The sequence below is a fragment of the Pituophis catenifer genome, unplaced genomic scaffold, assembly GCF_029215685.1.
Source record: "Pituophis catenifer annectens isolate HBS135680 unplaced genomic scaffold, rPitCat1.0.hap2 SCAF_2, whole genome shotgun sequence".
NCBI classification, from domain to species: Eukaryota; Metazoa; Chordata; class Lepidosauria; order Squamata; family Colubridae; genus Pituophis; species Pituophis catenifer.
In genome coordinates this window covers 24,354,646-24,366,971 of record NW_027256882.1, presented here as the reverse complement: position 1 = coordinate 24,366,971, position 12,326 = coordinate 24,354,646, and the positions used below count along the sequence as shown (strand labels likewise).

Sequence of the window (12,326 nt, the reverse complement as noted above, 5' to 3'; positions counted from 1 at the left end):
CTGACAAAAGAGGCCATCCTTTTATTTACCAAACACCAGAAGGTCCTACTGCCACATCCCTCTCAAACCTGGGTTTGTTAGAGGGAGTCAGAGCAAGTGGAAAAGAACAAATGGTTCTCCCCTGATTCAACTAAAAAAGATCCCATTGGAAAAACGGGGGAGGAAAACACCCTCTTTTCAAAGACATTGGCCTTTCAAGTTTCAATTCAATTCTTCTCTTTGCTTCCGAGTGGACTGAGGAAACAAAGCCCCAGGGACCAAACCGTGCGAGCTGAACCTGCTACCTGAGGAGCAGAATTTTCGTAAACTTAAAGTTAGTTCTTGGTATATCTTCCTCCCCTCCCCAAACTTACTCTCTAAATTGAGTCTTTGTAGAAAGAAAAAAGAAAGAAAGAAAAAAAAAATCTCTCCAATCATTGCCACAAGCCAAACAGTGAGCGAAGGAGTCCAGAGGATTTCATGCCGTCCTTGTGAAACTGATATCTTTTCGAAAGAAACCGGTTTCTTTCCAAAAAAAATAAAAATAAAATCCCTGCTTTGTGATTTCAGATCAATGAACCTGCCCTTGGGGAGAAAAAAAAATACAGGTTTCATTTTTCTCCTCCATTCAGAGCCTTCACAGGGCTAAGGTCCTCTCCTCTGTGAATTCTTTCATAACCAGGATGGCTTGGTTGCCCACCGAGGTCTCCTGAATTGTCCACAGGTTCGGCATGCCGGCTTCTCCCGGCTCGGTGGGAGACGAGTAGGTCGAAAGGGGCCAGTGAAACGGCTCGGCGGGGTGTTCGTACTGGTAATAGTTCCCCTGGGCAAAGCTTCCAATATCCAAAAAGATATTGGTCCCGACGGAAGCCTTCACGCCACGCTTGGCTTCCAAGGTCTTATGGCGCTTGGCGTCGTGCGTATTCTGATGCCGGATGAGGTGCGAGCTCTGGTTGAAGCTCTTCCCGCACTCGGTGCACCGGTAGGGCTTCTCTCCCGTGTGGATTTTCTGGTGACGGAGGAGCGTGGCCAGGTCGTTGAAGCTCTTCCCGCATTCAGTGCATCGGTAGGGTTTCTCCCCAGTGTGGATCCTCTGGTGGCGAAGAAGGGTCCGGCGGTCGCTGAAGCTCTTCCCGCACTCCGAACACTCGAACGGCCGCTCCCCGGTGTGCACGCGCCAGTGGGCCTCCAGGTTGGACTTGTCGCAGAAGCTCTTGCTGCAGCTGGAGCACTTGTAGGGCTTCTCCCCGGTGTGGCTTCGCCAGTGGGTCTTCAGGCTGTACTTGTTGTAGAAGCTTTTGCTGCAGCTGGAGCAGTGAAAGGTCTTTTCCCGGCTTTCCACGTGGGTTTTTTGATGAGTAATCAGGTTGGTGGTGCGATTGAAACTCTTCCCGCATTCGGGACACTTGTAAGGTTTCTCCCCGGTGTGGATTCTCTGATGGCGAAGGAAGCTGGTTTTGTCGCAAAAGCCCTTGGTGCAGACGGTGCATTTATAGGGCTTCTCGCCCGTGTGGATGCGCTGGTGAACTTTCAGGCTCGCCTTCCGGGTGAAACTTTTCCCGCACACTTTGCACTGGTTCTTCCTCTTGCCCTTGTAGGTTTTTTGTTGCGCCAGCATGGCACTGTAGTCGCTTCCCTGGGAACTGTCTTTATTCAGCCACTCTTCGGGTTGGCCTTCTTTACTCTTTCCTGGCTCTTCTAGGTTCCCAAAATGGCTTACTGCATCTTCTTCATCCTCTGTATCTTCTGACAGCACCGGCTCCCATTCACTTCCGCTTTCACAGGGGTCACCTAGCAGGATAGAAAAAGAGAGAGAGAGAGAGAGAAATTGAAAGAGAGAGAGAGAGAGAGAGAGAGAGAGAGAGAGAGAGAGAGAAAGAAAGAAAGAAAGAAAGAAAGAAAGAAAGAAAGAAAGAAAGAAAGAAAAAAAGAAAGAAAGAAAGAGAGAGAGAGAGAGAAAGGGAGAAAGAGAAAAAAGAGAGAAACAGAGAGAGACAGAGACAGAAAGAAAAAGAGAAAGGGAGAAAGAAAGAGAAAGAGAAAAAGAGAGAAAGCAACAGACAGAAAGAGAATGAGAAAGGGAAAGAGAAAAAAGAGGGAAAGCAACAGAGAGAGACAGAAAAACAGAAAGAGAAAGAAGGAGAAGAAGAAAGAAAGAGAAAGACAGAAAGGAACAGAGACAGAAAGAGAATGAGAGAGAGAGAGAAAAGAGGGAAAGCAACAGAGACAGAGGGACAGAAACAAAAAGAGACAGAAAGAGAAAGAGAAAAAGAGAAAGAGGAGAAAGAAAGAGAGAAAAAGAATGAGAAAGACAGAGAGAAAAAAGAGAAAGAAACAGAGACAGAAAGAGAAAAAGAGGAGAAAGAAAAAGAGAGAAAGAGAATGAAAAAGGGAGAAAAAAGACAGAAGAGAAAGAGAAAAAGAGAGAAAGAAAAAGAGACAGAATGAGAAAGAGAGAGAGAGAGAGAAAGAAAAAGGAAGGAAAGAAAAAGGAAGGAAGGAAAAGGAAAGATACAGAGAAAGAAAGAAAGAAAGAAAGAAAGAAAGAAAGAAAGAAAGAAAGAAAGAAAGAAAGAAAGAAAGAAAGAAAGAAAGAAAGATCTGTATTACAAAGGGGCAAAATCAAAAGGTATTCCCAGATATATCGATGTGGCCATTGAGGAACTACAAATGGAAATCCTCCGAAATAATAAAGCAAAACACAGAACAGGGAAGGTGAGAGTTATACTTAATCAGAACATCTCTAGTTAAGGGATGCTGTTTGAGAAAAATATTGTCCCTTTCCAAGTAAAACTTGAAGTGGGCCAAATCACAGAATAAGGCAAATCAGGATTAAAAGAAGGCAATTTATAAATGTATAAAACACTTTTTTAAAAAGTTAGAGGTAGTCCTTGACTTATGACATCAATAATTCATCACCGCGCGGGGTTGCATTCGGAGTAAAAGACGCACCCAAATTTTCAGCCTCTTTTAGGAGAGAAAAAAGTGCATCTTATACTCTGAAAAATACGGTAGCTTCCACCCACTGCTTGTTGTCCTGCCTTCGGGTGCTTTGGGGAATAGCTTGACTCTAGTGCTGGGATTCAAATAATTTAACAACCCGTTCTGTGCCCTAATGACCAGCTGGTGGGCGTGGCCAGGGTGGGTGTGGCCAGGGGGTATGACAGGCAGCATTTGGCCTCCTGTACCCCCGTGGGAATGAAAACGGGCCGCCGGGGAAGGGAGGCGGGCCTCTCCCCCCGTGCCTCATTTTGGACCTAGGAAGCCTCCCTGCACTTACCTGGGAGCCAAAATGGGGGACTCCTGGAAAGTGTGGAGCTGGAAGGGGCGGGGCCAGTCAGCAATTTAACTATTGGTTCGCCCTAACTGGCCCAAACTGGCTGAATACCACCACTGCTCGACTCCCTTTTCTTTGTGGCAGCCCCTGAGATATTGGAAGACTGCTATCATGTCACCCCTAGACCTTCTTTTCATTAAACTAGACATATCCAATTACATCAACTGTTCTTTATATATTTAGCCTCCAGACCCCTAATCATCTTTGTTGCTCTTCTCTGCACTCTTTCCAGAGTCTCCACATCTTTTTTATAATTTCAAGAAGTGAACAGATGATCCTTGGGGAACTCTGTTTGGGTTGCCAAGGTGCCAAAATGGCCTCTCTGGCGCAGGAATTCTGCAGATAGGGCCGGGGTGAGGTGGGGGCAGTCTCCCCGTTCTTCTGGATACTCACTTTCAGTCGTCCCCATCACAAGAGAGATCTTTCCTGGTGATCTTCCTGGCAATGCCTGCGGGGACTCCTTGGACACCAGGTCTCCAGCGGTCTCAGTAACTGTCTCGTTAGGTCCAGCAACTGTCTCGTCCTCTTTCAGCCACCGAGAAACGAAGAGAGAGGGAATGTTGAAAAAAAAACCCTTATTGCTTTAGCTCAGTGAGGGCGGACCTTTTAGAGACCGAGTGCCCAAACGTCAACCCAAAACCCACTTATTTATCGCATAGTGCCAACACGGCAATTTCACCTGAATACTGAGGTTTTACTACCTAAAATAATGATAAAGAAGGCAGAGTTCAGCTCATTGTTCTAAAAAAAAATGTGATAAATGCACTTTTATGCCCCTTCGTCTTTTTTTCTGCTTTTGAAATATTATGTTTAGCAACAATAAAAAAGAAAAACTTTTGTAATATCACTTCTTTCCCTCCCTCTCTCTTTTCCCCCCCTTTCTCTTTCCCTCCTTCTCTTTGTTTCTCTCTCTCTTTCTCTTTTCCCCCCTTTCTCTCTCTTTATGTTTCTCTCTCTTTTTCCCTTCCTCTCCTTTTCTCTCTCTCTTTCCCCCTTTCTCTTTCCCTTCCTCTTTGTTTCTCTTTCTCTCTTTCCCTCCCTCTCTTTCTCTCTCTCTTTTCCCCCTTTCTCTTTCCCTCCCTCTGTTTCTCTCTCTCCCCCTCTCTCTCTTTCCCCCTCTCTTTCTCTCTCTATGTTTTTCTCTCTCTTTCCCTCCCTCCCTCTCTCTTTGTTTCTCTCTCTTTTCCCCCTCTCTTTCCCTCCCTCTCTGTTTCTTTCTCTCTCTCTCTCCCTCTCTCTCTTTCCCTCCCTCTCTCTTTCTCTCTCTCTTTCTCTCTTTCTCTTTCCCTCTCTTTCCCCGGGAAACCCAATGGAGCTGGGCTGGGGCGACGGCGCATGTGCCCACAGAGAGGGCTCTGCATGCCACCTCTGGTACACATGCCACAGGTTCGCCACCAGGGCTTTAGCTCTTTCCAGGATAGAAATCAGCAGTTCTCATTTCCCAAAACAATTTTTCAAAGTTTCAAAGTTTCTTTTGTTTAAAAGGGAAAAAAAAAGCCCATTTGTCCAGGATTAAAGCAAAGAAACAAAACAACACCTGAAGCACAACCAGAGCACCACAAAATAATGTTTATGTTAGCTTAGGTTAGGTTAGGTATAGTTATGTTATTTTGTTATCTTGGTGATAACAAGCCTGGTGGCGCAGTGGACTAAGTGCTGTTAAAGTAGCACCAGCTGCCTGCAATTACTGCAAGTTCAAATCTCACCAGGCTCAAGGTTGACTCAGCCTTCCATCCTTCTGAGGTAGGTAAAATGAGGATCCGGATTGTGGGGGCAGTAAACTGACTTTGTATAAAAAAGAACACCGCTTAGGGGGGGCCAAAAGCCCTACTAAGCAGGTATATACAAAAGTATGAAGGCTATTGCTTAACGCATTGTAAGCTGCCCTGTGTCTCCGGGGAAGGGCAGCATATAAATTGAACTAATAAATAAATAAATAAATCTTATGTTATGTTTTATGTTAGGATTAGGGTTAGGTTATCTTAGGTTAGGTCAGTGATGGCTAACCTTTTTGCCATCGCGTGCCAGGAAGGGGGGGGGTGGGCGGGGGAGGTTCGCGTGCACATGTGCCCACACCCATAATTCTATGCACCCCGCCCCACGCATGCGACCCCCCCCTTCCCCCGCTCCTAGCACATGATGGCCCAGTAGGCCCGTTTTTCTTTCTCACCTGGCTTCAGATCCTCTCTATGCATCTGGGGAGGGCGAAAACAGCCTTCCCCACCCCTTCAGAGGCCTGAAACGGCCCATTTCCTAACTTCTGGTTGGACAGGAAGTGACTTTTTTGCTGTCCCCAGCCTCCCGAGACTCCAACGCATGCGCACCAGAGCTGAGCTGGCGTGCCAGGCAACATGGCTCCACGTGCTGCCTGTGGCACGCGTGCCATAGGTTCGCTATCACGGGGTTAGGTTATGGTTATGGTTATGGTTTTGGTTATGTTATTTTGTTATCTAATGTTATGTATTATGTTAGGGTTAGGTTAGGTTAGATTATGGTTATGGTTATGTTATTTTGTTATCTTATGTTATGTTTTATGTTAGGGTCAAGGTTAGCTTAGCTTAGGTTATGAGCCCTGGTGGTCCAATGGTTAGAATGCAGCACTGCAAAATAACTCTGCCCACAGCCAGGAGTTGGATCCTGACTAGGTCAAGGTTGACTCAGCCTTCCTTCCTTCCGAGGTGGATAAAATGAGGACCCAGATTGTTGGGATCAATATACCGACTCTGCAAACCGCTTAGAGAGGGCTGTAACAAGCACTACGAAGCGGTATATAAGGCTAAGTGCTATTGCTATTGAAAGTTTACTGGGTAAACTATAAGAAGTCCGAGAAAAAGTTTTTGCACGTGTGCGGCGGCTTCGGCTTTTGCTTTTTCTCTCTGTCTGCTCTGTTTAAGGTGGGAGATAAAAAGGTCGCCCAGTTTTGCTTTCTGATCAAAAATAAAACTGATTATCAGTTGCCTCGTGTTCAGAGTTTCATTGGATTTCTCAGCTCCTGAGCTGCACTCGAAAACTATGCTCTGCAAAATTCTCCATTGTGCAGGGTAATACATAAAAAAAACCACAAAAAAAACAGGAATTGAAGAGAAATCTCTGGGCTGTAGCAGACAGCCTATTTTTCTGCTTTTTGCCCCCTTCTCTCCTGAGACTCCCTGCATTTCATTTCAAGAGACGACCTCAAGGACTAAGACTCTGGCCAGGAGATCAGGACCTGATGCTACTGCATGCCCCAATTCCCACAATCATCAAAGGCGCAATATGAATCCTAAACAAAGCTTTCTTCATTCAATACCTGCTGATTCCTTTGGCCATGTCTCAGTTGGTTGAGTCTCTTCTTCTTCTTCCTTTCCCCCACTCTGATTCCACAGATTGTCTTCCACTTCTTTCCCTGGTCCTTCACTGGCCACCATCCCAACCGGTCTATTCTTGCCATCATTCCCCCAGGTGTCACCTGTTGCAATCAAGCCGATTGGAAAAGTTAGGGAGAAGCAGGACTTCAAGCCAAGATCCTTTTCCCTATATAGAAATGGCTGTCAAGCTCTGTTAAGCTCAGGAAGCAGGACTCATGTGGATTTCTGCAAATACCTTTTATTCTTAGATCTTTCTTGTAACACAGAGGTGGGGAACGATGACCCCTTTATGACTTGCTGGCTCAGGAACTCTGGGAGTTGAAGTCCTCAAGTCATAAATGTGGGGGCACCCGCCCTGTGGAACGAGCTGCCTCCTGGAATACGACTGATCCCGGACCTCCGGACCTTCCGTAAGGCCCTGAAGACTTATTTATTCCACCAAGCCGGCCTAGCCTAAATGGCTCTTAATTGAGATTTTAAATTTTATAAACTTGGGGGTTTTAAATTGGGAAGCCAATGATTTATTTTTTTTTAATTATCTTAACTTTTGTATTTGTATGTTTTTTAATTTTGGCTGTTCACCGCCCTGAGTCCCTTCTGGGAGAAGGGCGGTATACAAATTAAATTAATAAAATAATAATAATAATAAAGGGGCCATTGTTCCCCATGATAGCTCAGGAACTCTGGGAGTTGAAGTCCACAAGTCATAAAAGGGCTATTGTTCCCCATACTGGCTCAGGGATTCTGGGAGTTGAAGTCCACAAGTCATAAATGGGCCATTGTTCCCCATGATGGCTCAGGGATTCTGGGAGTTGAAGTCCACAAGTCATAAAGGGGCCATTGTTCCCCATGATGGCTCAGGGATTCAGGGAGTTGAAGTCCACAAGTCATAAAGGGGCCATTGTTCCCCATGATGGCTCAGGAACTCTGGGAGTTGAAGTCCTCAAGTCATAAAGGGGCCATTGTTCCCCATGATGGCTCAGGAACTCTGGGAGTTGAAGTCCTCAAGTCATAAAGGGGCCATTGTTCCCCATGATGGCTCAGGGATTCAGGGAGTTGAAGTCCACAAGTCATAAAGGGGCCATTGTTCCCCATGATGGCTCAGGAACTCTGGGAGTTGAAGTCCTCAAGTCATAAAGGGGCCATTGTTCCCCATGATGGCTCAGGAACTCTGGGAGTTGTAGTCCACAAGTCATAAAAGGGCCATTGTTCCCCATGATGGCTCAGGAACTCTGGGAGTTGTAGTCCACAAGTCATAAAAGGGCCATTGTTCCCCATGATGGCTCAGGAACTCTGGGATTTGTAGTCCACAAGTCATAAAAGGGCCATTGTTCCCCATGATGGCTCAGGAACTCTGGGAGTTGAAGTCCACAAGTCATAAAGGGGCCATCAGGGTAGCCTGGAGGAGAAACTGGATATCCTGCAGCTCTACAGATCATTTCGTTCCAAAATGCTGGTTTTGCACATCCCTTGGGAGAAAGGAACCTACTTTATTTGGAGTTCAGCTACTAAACATTTGGGATCTCCTCTAACCTACCCAGATTAATTTCTAGAAAAATCACCTGAAGGACAGCGGGATCGATTAGAGGCTTGCAGGACACCTTGTTCTCCAAAAGGAAGGTTTTTGACACCCTTTTGAGGTAGGAACCGGGCTAGCCTTTCCTAGCTGTACCTGAAATGCCAGACCAGTGATGGCAAACCTATGACATGTATGTCAAAGATAACATTCCACAATGTTTTGTGTGACACGCCAGCGTTCACCAACATCTGACAACTATTCTTGAAAGCACGCCCTATTCTCATGTGATTTTCAGAGATCCATGGAGCTTGCGTGAGAATGGGACGTACTCTCGCGTGGCCTCCGGAAGCGGTCTGAGAAGGCTATGCTCTCGTGCGACTTCCAGAGCTTTCAAAAATTGTGTGAGAACGGGGTGTGCTTTCTGCAATTTTTGGAGACTGCAGAGTAAGCGGAAGAGCATTCTCCGAAGCCACTTCAAGAACTCATGTTACCCGAAGCTGGCTCAAATAGGCTGCAGAGGCCTATCACTTACCATATTTTTCGGAGTATAAAAGGCACCTTTTTCCCCCAAATAAGAGGGTGAAAATCCGGATGCGTCTTATACTCCGAATATAGCCCTGCCCAGCTTCTCAAAATGGAGTTTTCAGAGGCTGAAAAAAGCATCAGAAACAAAGCTTCAGAAAAGAAGCCCCCAAACAGAGCTTCAGAGGCTTTTTTTCTGAAGCTTGTTGTTTCTGAGGCTTTCAGAGGCAGAAAAAAAAGCAAAAAAAAAAAGACAGAGAGCTCACAACCAAGGAACCTGTTGCTAAAATTCACCTCTGGGAACAGCTGATTGGGAGTATTCCAGAGGCCGATCCACCTGCCAATCAGCTTTTTTCTTATTTTCCTCCCCAAAAACTAAAGTGCATCTTATACTCTGGTGCGTCTTATACTCTGAAAAATATGGTAAATATAACCTCTGTGCAACAAATCTTAGGATCACACACAACTTTATTTTTTTAAAAAAAATAAATCTATATGTACTCTTTCTCTTTTGTTCGGGGCAGAGTGACACACCAGCAGAGTCAAGCAGGGCATTTTCCAAATTTTTGAGCCCCAAAATTGCCATCATAATGCTAAGCACTAAACAGGGAATTTTTGGCAGGCGCAGCAGTGGCTCAATGGCTCCATCCATGAACGGAAGGCCTGAATGCCAGAATAACAGAGTTGAAAGGGATCTAGGAGCTCTTCTAGTCCAACCCTCTGCTTAGGAAGGAAATCATTTCAGACAAATGGTTGTCCAATCTCTTCTTAAAAGCTTTCAGTGTTGGAGCACTCACAACTTCTGGAGGCAAGCTGTTCCATTGATTCTTGTTCTCCCTGTCAGGAAATTTCTCCTTAGTTCCAAGTTGCTTCTCTCCTTGATTAGTTTCCACCCATTGCTTCTTGTCCTGCCCTCAGGTGCTTTGGAGAATAGCTTGACTCCCTCTTCTGTCTCCCTCCCTGAAGATATTGGAACACAGCTATCATGTCTCCCCTCATCTTTTTCATCAAACTAGACATACTCAGTTCCTGCAACAGTTCTTCATATATTTTAGCCTCCAGTCCCTTAATCATCCTTGTTGCTCTTCTCTGCACTCTTTCTAGAGTCTCCACAACTTTTTTACATCATGGTGACCAAAACTGGATGCCGTATTCCAAGTGTGGCCTTACCAAGGCATTATAAAGTGATATTAACACTTCAGGTGATCTCGATTCTGTTCCTCTGTTAATGCAGCCTTGGCTTTTTGGGCAACTGCAGCACACAGCTGGCTCATATTTATGATACGCCATGATACTTATGCCATAATATTTATCATATGCCATCCTGTTGCTTTCTTGTGTCAAGTTTCCGAAAGATGCCCTAATTAATTCATGAGCCATGATCCAAAATGTCAACTTGCAAAGCTTTCAAGTTGCCATCTTGTTCATCCTGTTTGGCTTCGCATGGAGAAACCTCATCCTTTATAACGATAAAAGAAAGCTTCCCTCCCCCCCAGAGGATCAAACGGACTCTTACCCAAAGAGACCAGGGTCCCGTAGTTTTCCACCATGACTTCCTGATAGAGAGCCCTCTGCTCTGGATCCAGCATCCCCCATTCGCCCTTGCTGAAGCGCACGGCCACTTCCTCAAAAGTCACCGGTCCCTGAGGTGGAGGAGAGAGAATATTTCTTAAGAGCCACACGATTCGGAGTGCACATCCCTCCCGTTAGCCCAGGCCAGCTTTCACCAAACCACTGTTCCTCCAGATAGGAGGCATTACAAGTCCTCAAGGTGTAAATTGGCTATTGTTGTGGCCCATACGCGGCCTGTGCGGATTGTAGCTGATTCTGACAGCAAGGAGGCTGGTGTGGTGCTGCGCCAGCAGCCTGTGCAGCTGGCACTCAAGTCCGACAATGAGGAGGCTGGAAAAGATGTGGTGCCAGAGGCAGGGATTCAGCCAGGGCCTTCAGAACCTCCAGAAGCTCCTTTAAGTGAAGAGGAAGAAGAGGAGGAGCCTCTTCTTGATGCATGGGCGCGCAGAGCTGCCAAAAGGCAGGAGTGGCTCCTCAGGAGGAGGTCTCCTCGAGAGTAAGGCTTGGGGCTAATTGGTCACTCCCTTAGCCTATTTAAGAAGGAACGCCGACTGAAGCAAGTTGTAGGGAACAACTTTAGTTCACTCTACTTCGTTTCTGGATTCTCTGCAAAATTGCTTCTGGGCTTTCTGCCAACCTTAGTAAGATTGTGATTACTTTATCTTTGGTTTCTTGGAGGCTAAGGTTAGGAAAGTTTATTAACAGCCTTTGTTTTGAAAAAGACTGAGTTATTTTAGTAAATTAAGTTTTGTACAAACTTTGTGTGTGCTATATTCTTTGGGGTCCGTAGCTGGGGCAGAACAGCTATGGATGAGGGGAGGACTAGGCCAAACCACAGGGTTGGAGAAAGTGGTTTAAATATAGATAGCCCTCGACTTACGACCACGGTCGAGATCGGAATTTCTTTTGCAGTCATAAAGCGAGAAGGCATGTGAGAAGGCACCTCAGTTAGTGATGACAATCCCAGCACTCGCCATCGTTACATGAAATCCCACCGGTCATTATCCTGAGGACTCACCCCAATCCAAGCCATTCCCAGAGTTATCCTGCGGTAAGATGGGTGGCCAATATATTTTGCAAACAAACAAGCCAACAAACAAATTCCAGGCTTGCTTCCTCCCAGCCCCTACACACCCATCTTACCTACAACTCCCCTGCCCCCCATACCTATCTTGCCCCACCCCCCCCATCTCTGCTTCTTTGACTGCCCTGAACCCCAACGTTCTGGATGGCAAGCAACACCAAAATTGCACAGCTCTGTGTTAGTCAGAAAAAGTGCCATCGGATTAGTCCCGATTTTTTATTGGATCCGCAGGCATCCGATCTGAGATCCATACACTCCAGGGGCCCATCTGATCTCCTCTGTTTTAGAAATGCCACTTTAAAGCCAGGAGATCCGGCCACTCTGAAGAACCTTCTCAGTAATCACCACTTCCATCCCACCTTCCTCCTGAAACACCAGATCCCTCCTTGAAAATGCCAGGCGGTCCCAGGCTCACCTGATCTTCTTCTGCTTCCCCCAGTAAGAGATCTTCTAGCAGCTTCTGCCTTTGCCATTCCTGGTTTTGCATCTGATCCTGGGATGTGTCCAAGCGGTCGGCATTCTCTTCATCCAAGATGGCTGCTCCCCTTTTCCCCCTGCTATTCCCAGGCTGGAAGGCTGGAGAGGCCTGGGGAGCCGTTTGGAGGCCTACCACATCCAGTTCACACATTTTCTCTTCCTGCTTCAGCCTGTCCCTCAACTCTGGGCTCGCAGGCAAAGGGTCTCCTTGCTTGGTCCTCATCTTCAGGGACCAACACAGCTGGAATCTGAAGAGGCGAGAAAGCCCAGAGGCTCAAGTTCTTGATTCTACAAAGTCAACGTATTGTTGCTTGGTAACACCGGCTGAAGGACACGGTCACCCAAGAGGCAAGACTGGTTGATTTCCAGCTAGCGAGAAGTTCTTTCCTTACCTGAAAGAGGAAAAAAAAAAATACCATCATAGCTTGACACAGAAAAACTAATCATGGATAGGTAATCTTCGACTTAGAACAGTTCAGTTAACGACGA

At 46.2% G+C, this 12,326-nt stretch overlaps 1 protein-coding gene across 1 annotated transcript; it reads right to left on the bottom strand.

Annotated features, from left to right (window-relative positions):
• Positions 1-501: 501 nt before the first annotated feature.
• LOC139311855 (zinc finger protein 1 homolog) lies at positions 502-12,076 on the bottom strand. Its single transcript, XM_070936380.1, has 5 exons — positions 11,776-12,076; positions 10,221-10,347; positions 6,606-6,764; positions 3,710-3,841; positions 502-1,770 (listed from the first exon to the last, which is right to left on the bottom strand). The coding sequence occupies exons 1-5, from the start codon at positions 12,058-12,060 to the stop codon at positions 617-619; spliced, it is 1,857 nt and encodes a 618-aa protein (XP_070792481.1). The 5' UTR covers positions 12,061-12,076; the 3' UTR covers positions 502-616.
• Between the last annotated feature and the right edge of the window lie 250 nt (positions 12,077-12,326).

Coding starts and splice junctions, on each gene's coding strand:
- LOC139311855 (XM_070936380.1), bottom strand. CDS start 12,060: ATGAGGACCAAGCAAGGAGACCCTTTGCCTGCGAGCCCAGAGTTGAGG. Junction 10,348..11,775: donor GGGAAGCAGAAGAAGATCAG/GTGAGCCTGGGA, acceptor CCTCCACCTCAG/GGACCGGTGACTTTTGAGGA. Junction 3,842..6,605: donor ATGGCCAAAGGAATCAGCAG/GTATTGAATGAA, acceptor GGTGGCTGAAAG/AGGACGAGACAGTTGCTGGA.